Raw genomic sequence first — 14,483 nt, forward strand, 5'->3', positions numbered from 1 at the left:
TTCCTACTTTTGTACTGTGTTTTATTTTTAAATAATTTATTATTACTGAGCTAGCTATGCAGAATTACAGTTACAAAAATATAGTAAAGCAAAATAGTGTTTTATTTGTAAAAGGTTTGCAGATTAAATCAGTATTGTGGTTAAAAACATTGTCAAGAGGTTGACAATTTTTCATTTGCATAAAACCGTGTAGAATGATTAAATCGGTATTAAAGCTAACAAAAAACACTAAATAGAAATAGGCCAAAGTTGACAATCTTTCATTTATTAATCTGGAAAAAAAAAGCTGTGCAAATTATTCCTTCGGTATAATAGTTATAAACAAAAGTTGAAATTACTATTACTAAATTCAGTATTGCAGTTCTTATAACACATTTGCATTTATTCGTACTTTCATTATTTAATTTGAAAAAAACCCAACATTTATTAGTAATAAAATCAGAAGCAATCACAATGTTACGCTAACCATGTATTCTATTGAAGAACTATCTATCTTTAGACTTTTAACAAAATAATATTCTGTGTAAACCCCGTTAATTTATCTACTTTATTTAATTTATGCTATTTCTAATTTGATTCACACGAAATATAAAAACACAAAGCAACTTTCATTTTATTTTCTTACATTCGAGTCTTTCCACAAAGGTTCATTAGGCCTAAATGTTTAATTTTTACAAAATGTTTTAAAGATGAATTTAGTCAAATGTATTAATGAATATATAGAAATAAAAAAAGTAGAGTTAGACTAACTGTATACAAGTGTTTTGTATTATTCAAATTATTTTAACTAAGAAAACATCATTTCATATCATTTTTTTTTGGTTCATATAAAAAAAGAATCTTTAACTTTTTAAAACTTTAACAAGGGAATGAATATGCGGGTGTCTACCTAGCTAGCTATTGCATTAATGTCCTACTACATACCATACATGGAAATAAAACAATTCTATCTGCGAAAATGCCGTAATACAGCGTATCACATGTATCACATGTGGTGCCTGTATCATATAAGGTTAAGTTATGGTCTATGATACTGGGAATATATGTGAAACACATGTGATGCTGTATTACGAAATATTCCTATGATACTCTACCAAGAATGGGGTGAAACATTGTAATAGACTACTTCTTGTTGTTGTTTATTTAGCCGTTCTCGATTGAGAGAGACCGGCAACTTATGTGCATTATGTACTGTAGGTCTATATCTGTTTATTTATTTTAATTTTTTTTAAATATAAACTTTAGAAGATGTTTATGTTAAGAGGACGTAGGCGTAGTTAGAGTAAACGTTGTTTGTCATGAGTATTCACGAAGTTGTCCAATCTCAGGATTGTAAAGTTGATTAAATTTGTTTTTTTTTAAATTTATGAAGTGATTTGTAAGCTCAAATATTGGCAGCGGAAGGAACATGCTTCGTTGGTTCATCCTTGTACTCCTCTGCCTTCGCTGTGTTTTTCATCGGTGTTGCTGCACTAGTTCCCCCACTGGTTCCCCCATATATATCTCTCTCTCGTTTGCGCTTCCTATACAGGATGAATGCAATGACGACTGCGACGATGAAAACAATTGGAATAACGAGTCCAAGGATTAGTGCTAGCTGCTGATCTGGCGTTAAACCGTCTGCAATAGGAACATATTAATTGATCAGGGCCTATACTCAGATATATATTTACTCACTTGTTGAATTGGCGTTTTAAGGTATGGCTAAAGCACTATCAAACTAGTGTGATGTGCCCAAATATGGCAGTGATACGCCCACATACGGTAGTGATATGACATCATCACGTCCATATTTATTATGGGCACATCACATTTTTGTCACAAAGTTTGTCACAAAGTTTGATAGTGTAGACAGAGCTTTAGACGTTATATGGTGTGAGTTTTGGTAGCTTTTTCAAATTAAGCCCACTGGACTATATATATATATATAGACGGACCATTGGTAACATCATAGACCTATACCCATGGTGACATTAAGGATTGTAAAGTATTAGATCTATAATTAGTTACCGTAACATCCCGTTGTTTCACCCGTCCAGACATCACTACTACACGTCCTCACTGAACTGCCTCCCAGGTTATATCCGTCATTACATGTGAATTCGGCCACAATCTCATCACCTGACATGTCAACTGTTATATAACCATTCTCTGGTGGCTCTAGGCTTCCACATTCCCGTGCTAAACATTAAAAGAATATGAAAAATTGTAATTAGGTTGGATGATGTGTGTTGATCCATGTGCCAGAGATCCGCTACGTGGAAATCAGGAAAGAGTGACATTAGCCTACACCCTTCCCAGGTGGAAACAAAGTAATTTATTCGACTTAAGCTGACGCTTTCAATTCGCGCGAACAAATCCGTCTAGTGGAAAAATTGGGTTTTTTTTGTATCTAATGTGGATGTTTGATAAATAAATGAATACAAATGAGTGTACCTTTTCAAGGGTGAGTTATTAGCATAAATTAGATGGAGTATCTGCTTAGCACAGATCTGAATGCATCATGTACATTGTGGGTGGTCACGATGTGGAAATAAAAAATTGAATTGAAAACAATATAAAACACCTTACCGTAGTAACAAATTGGTTCACTGGTAGTACCCGTCCATTCTCCATTGTTCTTACAATTTCTTGTGGTACTTCCCGATAATATGTAGCCGTCATTACAATAAAACGTTATAGTTGCCCCCACCAAGTGGTTGTTCTGTCCGCCCACGAATCCCTTTTTACCGTTTAAAGGTGTTCGAATATATGGACACGCTAGAACTGAAATTACAATTATACAAACGTTGTAGTATAGATTATAATTTACGGTACGCTATTGCCACTCATAATGTTAGTGATGGTACCCATTTACTGTGTAAAGCTTATTCGGATGCAACGCAAGGATATATGCCCAATGTAAACGAGTTGACTAATCACAAGCAACAGTTCGGATGATCCATCGTGTCGTGATTGGTCAAACTGCGCCGCGCCGCCCAAGTGGGAAACAAACTAAATGTAAATCCCACTTGAACGAAACGCAACGACGTAAACGCGCCGCAAGTAATTTGACCAATCACAAGCAATTATGGGAACTGTCGCTTGTCATTGGTCAACTTGCTTGCGTTGCGTCAAAGTGGGAACCATGGATACTATAGTTACATGAACGTTCAGCTAATGGAAAACATGATGTGTATTGCAACGGAACGTCGTTGCGGAATGGGAATACCAATCGATCGTTTACGTACCGGCTAAAGACCTGTTTCTATTAAGAAAATATTGGTAGACAGCTTGTCGCGTTGCTTCTCCAACGTCAAGTAAACCGGTCGTCAGTACGTCATATTCACATGATGAGATACCTTCACATGTCTTGAAAGAAAATAAAAATGTAAGAACATCTTATGAAGAATGAATATCGGGCGGTATATGCAGCCGGAAAAGGTTCTCGGCTCAGTCGGTTGTAGAACGAGTCTTCTCGGATAAGGACTGTAAGCCGTCTAGTTTCAGTGCACACAACTATATATCTTTCACTAGCCTGTTGTTCACACATACACACACATAGCCACTGTGTTGTGAACATATGAGAGAGCACATGTATTGGCAGCACTGACATGACGTGATGTATGTAGTAGAAAGTGTACACATCATAATGAATGATGGACGTTGGGATCGATGGCGCTAGGAACATAATGACGTCTGCGATGTGAACTGGCACGATTCATTAGCAATTCATTTTAACGTGCTTTTACCATTTTTGCATTGAAATTATAAAATAAATAACTTTTTATTAAGCAAAGATCTTATTGGCGAAAGGTGGATCTGATTCTTACCTCTGGCATTAGGTTGAGAGTGTTACTTGGAATGTTGGTGCCTGGCGGATCTTCAAAGAGCGGTCTGAACGATGCATTCTGGTAATCGCTGTGACTTTTACCAAGTTCATATTTAAATAATGAATCTTTAGCTTCAATTTCCACTAAATAATTAGTACACACTTGTAAGTTGTAGTATAATAAAAACATTCTCAGAATAAAATGGACAAATATTCATTGAAAAGTTTGAATTAGTTTAGAACAAGAAAAAAAAAGAGAGAAAACAGAAAATCATGATGTCATTCTGCGCTTCACAACGTCAAGTTCTAGACAGCGATTCGACTTAATATTGGTAAAAAGATAAATATTTTGGCAAACATGGCGTTTCATACGCACAATATTTGAGCTACAAACAATTGAACGTCGACTGGTGGCCTAACAACATAAAGCCTGCTTTCTGTTAGCGAATATATTCGCGCGAATCGAACATTCCTCAGTTGTGATTGGTTGTGCATTTTTTCACGTCACAAAAAGCAGATAAATATATTAATACGCATGCGCATTAGTTAACACAATAAATTCGTCTAGTGGAAACCGACTTTTAGGACAATAACAGATACATGGACAATAATTGTATGTGAACCATAAATTACTTACTGTTAGCGTTGGCGTAAGCGAATAGATTCTGCTCGTCGGTAAATAATTCATCATCACCAAACGGATCGTCACTTGTTAAATTGTTTGCGTCACCGAAAAACCCTGAAACCTTTTCCTAAACGCAAGACAAAATCGAGATAAGTAAGAAGTCTGTTGTCTTTTTTTGTATAGTAGGCCTCAGTGTACATTGTTTTACCCTATGTGTTTCACCACCACCTTTATTCATTCAATGTTTCATGAATAATGATTATATAATATTTCTCAACATTTTCTACCCCTTTTTAACCCTTTACTATAATTTATAATTTTAACCTTTAGTATCATGCCATTACTGGACATTATTTTTGTTAAATCACTTTCATTTCATTTAGCATTTTTGTTAAAACATCTGTATACATGTTAATATATCGGATTGAGGCGTTGAATACCGGATAATGTTGTTACAATCAAATGTTATATTCAAGGTGATATTGCTCTGACAGTGCTTAAGCCTGTTTTTCTGTCGACGTTATTCGTCGACATGAAAACAGGCTTTAACAACGCGCTTACTTACCGTGAGTGTTGGTGGTATAGTGATTGACAAAGACATGAGTTGCGGAATTGCGTTAACTTGGACAGCAATACCAGAGTCAAATATAAACGACACTTTTGTTATGTTTCCACCAGTGAAGTCGGCATTAAACACTGCTGTAACACCTTGAAATGAAATAATTTGCTTTAGGGTTAGACGACTACAGTATCAATTATACGTTTAGTTTGTCTTTTCTTTGTAATTTCTATTTAAAACAATATGGTCTGCTATTTATTCATTCTTTATTTTTCCTTTAATCAATTATTTTACTTTGAAAATGGAATCCGATTTTCACACATATTTTTCGCACTTGCCACCATAGGAGACAATACAATCTTCAACATTTACAAACAAGTAGCCTATAACAAACCAACCTTTAAAATTAATCAATTTCTGATTCTTGACGGCTACTTTATCTGATCCATGTGAAATTATTAACATACTGATTGGATCTAATTTAACCTGAACGATGTCTGTAGATAGATCTTGCATTGCGATAGCTGTAAGACCTGTTGCAAGCTGGATTTGACCTGTTAGTATTAACAAATATAATTCAACGATAAAATAAATCATCATCATCACCGTCCATCGTCATCATCAATATCATCATCAATATCAATATCATCATCATTATCAATATCATCGTTATCAATATCGATATCATCATCAATATCAATATCAATATCATCATCATTATCAATATCATCGTTATCAATATCGATATCATCATCAATATCATCGTCATCATCATCATCATTATCATCATTCCTCATCATCATCAATATCAGTCATCATCATCATCATCATCTTCAACATCATCCATCGTCATCATCATCATCATCATCAATATCAGTCATCGTCATCATCATCATCATCATCATCCATCATTCATCATTCATCATCATTATTCATCATAATCTATCATTGTCATTCATCGTCATTCATCGTCATTCATCATCATCCATCATCATCATTCATTATCATCATTCATCATCCATCATCATCATTCATTATCATCATTCATCATCAATATCATCATTATCATCATTCATCATCATCAGTCATCATCATCATCAGTCATCATCATCATTCATCATCATCAATATTATCATCATCATCATCATAATCAGTCACCATCATCATTCATCATCATCAATATCATCGTCATCATCATCATTTATCATCATCATCAATATCATCATCATTCATCATCATCATTGTTCATGGAAAACAACGAATATTATATACCATTGTAGTTACTGATCTGTTCCATTCGTCCCTGGATCTGTAAAGCATCGCTGTCTATGGATTGTAACAGTACAAACTCTCCTTTGAGATTTGCCGTGTAACCCAAACCATCGAATGTGTACACGTGTGGATCACCGTACATTGTTGCTGAAAAATAAAATAGAGTTTAATAAAGAAAGTTTGTACCGACGTTTCTTCAATTCGATAAAGCAACTTTTCGATAAACCTTTATGTTATGTTACGATAAATACCATGTGTTGGTGGCACGTAATTTCGACAATCTGCTGTTGGTCGGCGTTCCATATAGTTCCAACAGTCGTCTGAATTATCGGTCCATATACAGCAATAGTAAAACGAAATGACATCATCAACCCAATGTGACATAGCAGGAACCTACGTAGTGGGAGATAGTGATTAGTGATAAGTTAGCATAGTTGCCTAAAATGACGAACCACAGCGCGGTGCCTAAACTAACGTGCGCAACGATCTATACATTGTCGTTGGTCCCTAGTTCAATTCCATCGCTTTTCAGGTGAGACATTAAGTCGGTGGTCTCATCTCTATCTCTATGGAATGACACACAAGGGTTATCCATGTAATTTCTTGATAGTGTTACTTTAACAAACGTACCTTTCCTTTTGTACCATATGGAGCGACACCCCAGGGGTGTGATCGATCTGCTGTACTGCCATTAAATGAATCCCCAGCATACATGAGGTCACCTTCCTCTGTATAACAACACTGCACTCCCGAATTATCAGTCCTGTTAAAGAATAACACATACTTATGTAAGAGCGTGGTTTCCTAATATGGACGCAACGCAAGGACGTACGCGCAATGTAAGGCTTGGTTCCCACTAGGACGCAGCACAAGGACGTACGTGCAACGTAAGGCTTGGTTCCCTAATATGGACGCAACGCAAGGGCGTACGCGTAACATATGACTTGGTTCCCAGTAGGACGCAACACAAGGACGTACGTGCAACGTAAGGCTTGGTTCCGACTAGGACGCAACATAAGGACGTAAGCGCAACGCAAGACTTGGTTCCCACTAAGACGCAACGTAAGGACATACGCGCAACGTAAGGCTTGGTTCCCAACGCGCAACGTAAGTAATTTGACCAATCACAAGAAACATTCATTCGCTTGTGATTGGTTAATTTGCCAGATTTGACCAAGTTGTACAATAATACTATTCTGTACTTACGTTGGAAATATACTTCGAACACAATGTTTAGCCCCTTTATGGTACGTACAGACGCTCCTTTGGAATAAGCTACACCCGGTGTCCGGTTGAAACCTAGAACCGTCCCCCAACGCTTGGTCTAAGGTACATGGACAGCTTGGTAGGTTGGCAATGTAATCTGGAGTCGTCTGGTCAGCTTCGTACCAATTTACGCAGGCGTTCTGCGACCAGTTAAATGACCTATCCTGGTACGAATCCTCAAGAAGATAGCCGAGTGCGTGTATCTTGCTGTACAGTATAGGATCTGACCTGGAAAAAAACAAGATTATATTGACATTACTGTACCATCCCTCAATTGTGGACTAAAGCTGTAGCATCCACACTTTAAACCATTTCATGGAACATAAAGCTCTGTCTACACTACAAACTACTTTGACCAAAAAATATGGCAATGATATGCCCAAATATGGTAGTTAGATGACATCATCGTATCCATATATGGGCACATCACAATTTTTTTGTCACATAAAGTTTTTTGATAGTGTAGACAGAGCTTTAGATGGCGCTGATTGTTGAAACAGGGAGGTATAACATATTTTTATACCTTCCTGGTTGAAACAATGAAAAATCGTATGCAGTGTGAGTGTGACGTGACGTATATGGTAAAAGTCCCTTGTTTAGCGCTCCTAAGGGGCCTTTCAAAGCTGGGTAGTTGCATTGGACTGCTCATGCTCTGGGGCCCCTTGAGCCTTGGGGTCCCTGGGTTTAGCCCTTGAGCGTCTATCTTCACTGTTATCGTACACATTATCTGTATCTTCATTTGTCGTTAGGCCTTATTATACGCCTTTTGAACTGTCTACGGATAACTGGAACCGTCGTCACTAAGTAAAGTACCTTTCATTAACTCTAATAATTACAAACACTGAACTATTCTAATCGTATCTTTAAACAATTTGGAAACGATATAACACGTACGACGATCCACGGACTCGTATGATGCCAAACGCGTTGTCCGCCGTGACGTTAGCCATTGCTGACGGGACGAATGAAAACGAGCCATCGTTGCTAGTCATCGGGGTTATTGTATATACCGTCTCCCACTCAGGATTCTCTCCGTCCTCTCTGTAAACAAACAAACGGTTGTATGATTTAAGAGTTAATAAAAACATCGGTAATTCACAGTGGTATAAAGCTCATTCAATTTGATTAAATATCCTATAGCGCAAAATCATGTTGCACCAGTTTGAAAAATAGACCCAGTTTGCGACGCGTTCCCTGCGTCACCAAGGTAATTGGGGACGCAAATGTGTATTTCATTTTAATATATAGTATTGCCCTAACTGCCTTTTAATTGCTTGGCATTAACAAATATGTATTTATATCCCTGTCTATGTGCCTATTTAGTTGATGTTTCAAAATGGTTTAATAAGATTTACCTGTAAGCGATTACATCAGCTGCGACGATAGCGTCAGTCGCACCAAAGTAGTCCGTAACCCACTCAATTGTCAGTTCTTTTCCTGAGTTTCTCCATTTTTTGTCGTTTGAGTTAACCAAAGTGACGTCATAATCATTAATGGCAGCAAACCGTTCGTATTCAACTGATTATAAGAACAAAATTTAAATATGCGACTCATTTTGCGTACATTAATGGCGTATTGATGAGAAACTAAATATTGGTTCTTATTATGATGCAACGGAAGTAATTTGACCAATCACATCGGATAATGCGAACTGTAGCTTACGATTGGTCAAATTACACGTACGTCATACACCACGTGAATGCAGCTACCTACCAATAACAACTTTTGCCTTAAAAGCAATCGTTAAAGCTGGTATCGTGACCAGTACCTCTCCAGTCACAAAGAAGGGGTTCGGTACACAGTAGGCTTCTGACGGATTGACGTACACAACTCTGGCAACTTGTAGTATGACGCCATCACGTTCAAAGGTACAGTTGATTTCGGTAGGGGTCCAACACTGACCCACAATGTACAACTTGTTACCACCCATCATACTGATGTATGGCGGGTACACACTAGAGGCTGCAAATAGCACAGATATGATATATATTACGTGCAAGGCAATACAATGGTAGCACCAACGGAAGTACGGGGCGCAATAAGAAATATGCAGACGACTCAAATTAATAATAATAATAATAATAATAATAATAATAATAATCAGAGACCTTGTTGAGTAGCGTTTACAACCAATGTTTTATTCCATCAAATTACGGCACCCCATACTTACGAGTTTGTTTGCAACCAATTTATATTTGGTATTCCTTCAAATTACGGCACCCCATACTTACGAGTTTGTTTGCAACCAATTAATATTTGTTATTCCTTCAAATTACGGCACCCCATACTTACGAGTTTGTTTGCAACCAATTAATATTTGTTATTCCTTCAAATTACGGCACCCCATACTTACGAGTTTGTTTGCAACCAATTAATATTTTTTATTCCTTCAAATTACGGCACCCCATACTTACGAGTTTGTTTGCAACCAATTAATATTTGTTATTCCTTCAAATTACGGCACCCCATACTTACGAGTTTGTTTGCAACCAATTAATATTTGTTATTCCTTCAAATTACGGCACCCCATATTTACGAGTTTGTTTGCAACCAATTAATATTTGTTATTCCTTCAAATTACGGCACCCCATACTTACGAGTTTGTTTGCAACCAATTAATATTTGTTATTCCTTCAAATTACGGCACCCCATACTTACGAGTTTGTTTGCAACCCCCTTCCTTAATGTCAACAGTCGACACATCGTAAACGAATCTGCCAGTTTCATCACAGTTTGTCACCACATCAAGTGTAGTCTGTGTGTCTTTGCGGGAATAATCATACGCCGTGAACTGTCTATAACCATCACCGGCATTTAATCCAATCTAAAGGACGATAATAACAATATTTCAGTTATAAAGCGCCTATGTATTTTAATATGATTCCTAAAATCATTCGACAATCTGAAAATATTATTTCCTTTAAACGTAAACTTAAAGAATTTATTTCCAGTTAATATTGTTTGTACTGTGTATACATTTTTTTTATCTGTCAACGATTTTAACTTCTATATGAATTTTATATAATCATTGTCAATTTATAGGCCTATATTATGTCATTTGAATATTTAATATTTTATGTGTACTGTATGTATGTTTTATCGAGGGCCCTAAATGATCAGTTCTATTCTATTCAGTAAAGATGGTAATAAATAAATAAATAAATAAATAATAAGAATAATTGAGCAATAATGTATTGATATTTTATTTTTATAAATCCTGATCAATTAGGAAATTATAATTTATAATAAATAACAGGTTGATATCCTCTCCTACCAGTGCTGGTGTCCCTCCTGTTCCGGTGTCCGCCTTGCCTCCCATATCCGTAGAGGATGTCCACGTAATGTCGTCATAAATGAAGAGAATGTACGACCTATAACCATCGGTTGCTAGAACTGTTTGAAATGTGTTTTTCTGTGAAACAAAAATGTAATTTTAGAATACCTAATTATGAAGTAGTCTGTTAAGTTAATTCATTTAAACATGATTCAGTTATTGAATGCCTGTTTGTCAGTCAGTCCATCAGGTAATCGGTATAGTGAAAACCACTTACAGGAATATCAGGGTTTTCTGTATTATATCCTTTAAACGTCACACCTGCCCACGTGGCGACGAATGACCAAGTGGCGGTAAAGTCACGTGCCATCACATAGTATTTTCTAATATCTGCCGTGATCTGATTTAACGTGGCTTCTGATTGGTCCTGGCGATAGTATACGGATCCGATCGATCTGGTGTCTATGTCGGCCCAAAACGGCGCGATGATGATACGCTCGTCGGGCTCACTACCACTGTCAGGACCGTCCTAAAAACAAGGTAATTAATCTCAACAATTATTATAAAATAAAGAACATTAGCTCCTCTACACTTTAGCAATATTTTGTTTCACTGTTTACTGTATGACCAATTGACATACTTCGGCAAACTACATACAAATAGTTTGCAGACGGTAGACCTACACCGTACTGACAAACATATTTTGTGAACTCCGATCACAGTGCAGTCACGTCCAGAGCTATTCTGGAGGTTGACAGCTTCCTGTAACAGATATTGTGTAGATTTGCAAAAAACAGATTGTGTACTTTACTGTATAGTCAGACTATAGGCCATGGCCAGACTAGACATGAAACCTATCGTAATATTTGATATTTAAAATAATTTATTTAATATAAATGATCTTGTATAAACAATACAGCAATTATAATAAAACAAATAGATCTTACCAGAGCTGGACCTTGTGGGAAAAAATTCGGCATGTCTGAATAAGCACCAACCTCGTGTTCAAAAGAAATCAACCCATTTTCATTTACCTAAAAACATAAATATACAAAACAACATTTTCTAGACTTTGTTTAATGTTGGATGACGTTACTCCACTTGTCTATTTCCAGACTGTTTTTGACTTCGCTGGCGTTTCATACGTGTACGTGAGCTCGTTTTGAGACAAAATTCGAAACGCTGAATCGGTGAACTAACATAACAAAAAGACAATGAAATCACTCAGAAACTGAGTGAATTGAAGTACTTGGCAAATTATTGCGATAGAGGGCGCATGCTGATATTTCAACTCATTTTCTGTTTGTAAAGTTATTAATAAACCGATTTTCTTAATTCCAATAGGCGTGGTCTCTAAGTATACCTATTTACACCGAAAGATTCAGAATGATCGTGCTAACAAACATACAAATAAAACAAGTACTATATTTAGTAATGAAAGTGAAGTGAAGTAGCTAGCCTACCTACCTACTTGGTAAAATATTGCCACTACAGAGGGCAAACAAACAAAGCAAGTACTATACTTAGCAAAATTCTATTTTGCCAAGTAATAACTACAGACTTGGGGCAAGTGTCTACTCTACTGTAGCAAGAGTACAGTATATAAAACACAAGGTGTTACCCATAGAATTAGAATTTTAACTTATTTGTATTAGTTCTCCAAAAATTGTGTACATACATAAAGGTGCCAATAAACATGTTCATAGAATGGAAAGCCTTGATTTAGTACAATCTCAGGTGAATACGCATCGTCTGTTTTTGGTAGAGCGTCAGCATTTGTTCCACCATAATCATACAATGCTGGGGAAAAAACTCATTACGGTAATTATAGACAAACATTATTTTAATTTTAAAAACTTTATAAATGTGAGCATGGACTAAAGCATATATTCTTTAGTGCATGATGTGAGCCAGCTACACTGGCGAATGTTCCCGGTTAGACGTCGGTAAAATGTTCTCTTGTGGGTATTGGGTGGGGTAAAATGTTACCTTGGTAAATTTCAGTAAAATGTTCCCTGGGTAGATGCCTGTAAAATGTTCCCTGGGTAGATGCCAGTAAAATGTTCCCTGGGTAGATGCCTGTAAAATGTTCCCTGGGTAGATGCCTGTAAAATGTTCCCTGGGTAGATGCCTGTAAAATGTTCCCTTGGTAGATTTTGGTAAATAAAATATTCCCTTGGAGATGTCGGTACCGCTCAGAAAATTAGCTCAACAACTAAATGTTGGATTAGGGCCTATACTATGTATAGGGGATTTATTATGGGCTTAGACATGTGTCCACACGTGACGCTGTACGCTTTATTCTACCGGTTCTAATGCTACGTTACATACACTTGTCTTTGTTGTTCGTCTCTTCAACGTGTGCACTCTACATCTACAGTACCTACGCCATGATCTATGTTCGTTTGGCGCGCAGATAACAAACGACGTTTTAAAATGAACATTGTAGTCATGACCCCTCCCCTTCATTAATTATAATACTCTTACCTCCATAAGATGACGACAAATATGCAATAACAAGGACAATATGTCCTAATATTCTCCTAGTACTCATCTCACAAGAAAATGTGCAGAAAGAAACTAAAAAAGGGAAAACGATAATGTATCCTACAACCCCAGCAATTTTATAGGTCTACCGCTAATTTAATCGTGAGAGCCAAAAGAAAGCGTTGTATGGTTAAATAGACTCCAAAGGTCGACATATCTACAAACATTAACCTGATAGCATACACTGCAGATCAGACGAACAAGCCTTTGTTTTATTAATGAACAATTATACAAACATACCGGGCCTACACATTTCTTTAAAATTGACCACACGCACAATGCTTGTTTTCCTTAAGGCCCTAAACTGCACGATAACGATCAACAATAAATATGCATTTTTCCTACAGAAAACAAAAGAAAGAGAAAGAAAAAGTATTCATATATATATATATATATATATAGCTATGGATAGCCATATAAGTATTCTTATAAGTCTAATCAGATGACGTCATGATTAGTATGGCAAGAAGCAATAACATCGTGACGGTAAAATGATTTTATTGTTGTTGATCATGACGTCATTTGATTGTATTTCTTTTCTTGTCCTGTTTGAGTTCGTGTTTTGTTTTATTATTGTTAAAAAATAAAAATGCTTATATTATGACTAATATTTGCAAAGTGACGTCATCGTAAATAAATATTGTATTAATAACAAAGTTGAAATGTTGTAGAGGATTCTTTATGATCTGAAATAAGCCTTAGTTTAATGTGAAAATTCACTTGGAAATCAATATGGAATTAAAAAAATATTCAAATACAATACGATGTATTGACCAAATCGTCGTGGTATAATAAGTACCATATTTAGTACTTTTCACGCTGCTGCTTTAACCAGCTACACGAGGACTACTCATTCAGAAGCTATAAGCAAGCAGCAGTTATAGTTCTAGAGGCCGACGTTTTTGATAATTTGTAAACTAGGACGGGTCATGCTCAAAACCCCAAAGCACCTCTGGGAGAAGAGAGTCTATGAAAACTTTATAATACAGTATTATATATATGCATGTAGACAGTAATCTGTAAAATAAATAATTACTTTGTTCTTGCTGTCAACATATATATCTCTCTTTCAAAATAAAATAAAAACATTTTATATTTATTTTAAAAAAAAAGAAATCCGTAGAGATTC

At 36.2% G+C, this 14,483-nt stretch overlaps 2 protein-coding genes across 2 annotated transcripts in view; one reads left to right on the forward strand and one right to left on the reverse strand.

Moving 5' to 3' along the window:
• Positions 1-1,384: 1,384 nt before the first annotated feature.
• LOC144851072 (sushi domain-containing protein 2-like) lies at positions 1,385-13,361 on the reverse strand. Its single transcript, XM_078708594.1, has 21 exons — positions 13,295-13,361; positions 12,486-12,607; positions 11,755-11,841; positions 11,085-11,336; positions 10,808-10,945; positions 10,192-10,357; positions 9,247-9,495; positions 8,889-9,051; positions 8,428-8,574; positions 7,474-7,761; positions 6,898-7,030; positions 6,519-6,660; positions 6,268-6,414; positions 5,394-5,549; positions 5,002-5,144; positions 4,449-4,563; positions 3,813-3,955; positions 3,231-3,351; positions 2,572-2,766; positions 2,011-2,181; positions 1,385-1,620 (listed from the first exon to the last, which is right to left on the reverse strand). The coding sequence occupies exons 1-21, from the start codon at positions 13,359-13,361 to the stop codon at positions 1,385-1,387; spliced, it is 3,381 nt and encodes a 1,126-aa protein (XP_078564720.1).
• Positions 5,027-14,483, forward strand: part of LOC144850066 (uncharacterized) — a 140,492-nt gene continuing 131,035 nt past the window's right edge. The window contains exon 1 of the mRNA XM_078707253.1: positions 5,027-5,036. The gene's annotated coding sequence lies outside the window, so the exon portion shown is untranslated. The remainder of the gene's footprint in view (positions 5,037-14,483) is intronic.

This window comes from Antedon bifida, chromosome 8 (assembly GCF_963402885.1).
Source record: "Antedon bifida chromosome 8, ecAntBifi1.1, whole genome shotgun sequence".
Classification (NCBI taxonomy): Eukaryota; Metazoa; Echinodermata; class Crinoidea; order Comatulida; family Antedonidae; genus Antedon; species Antedon bifida.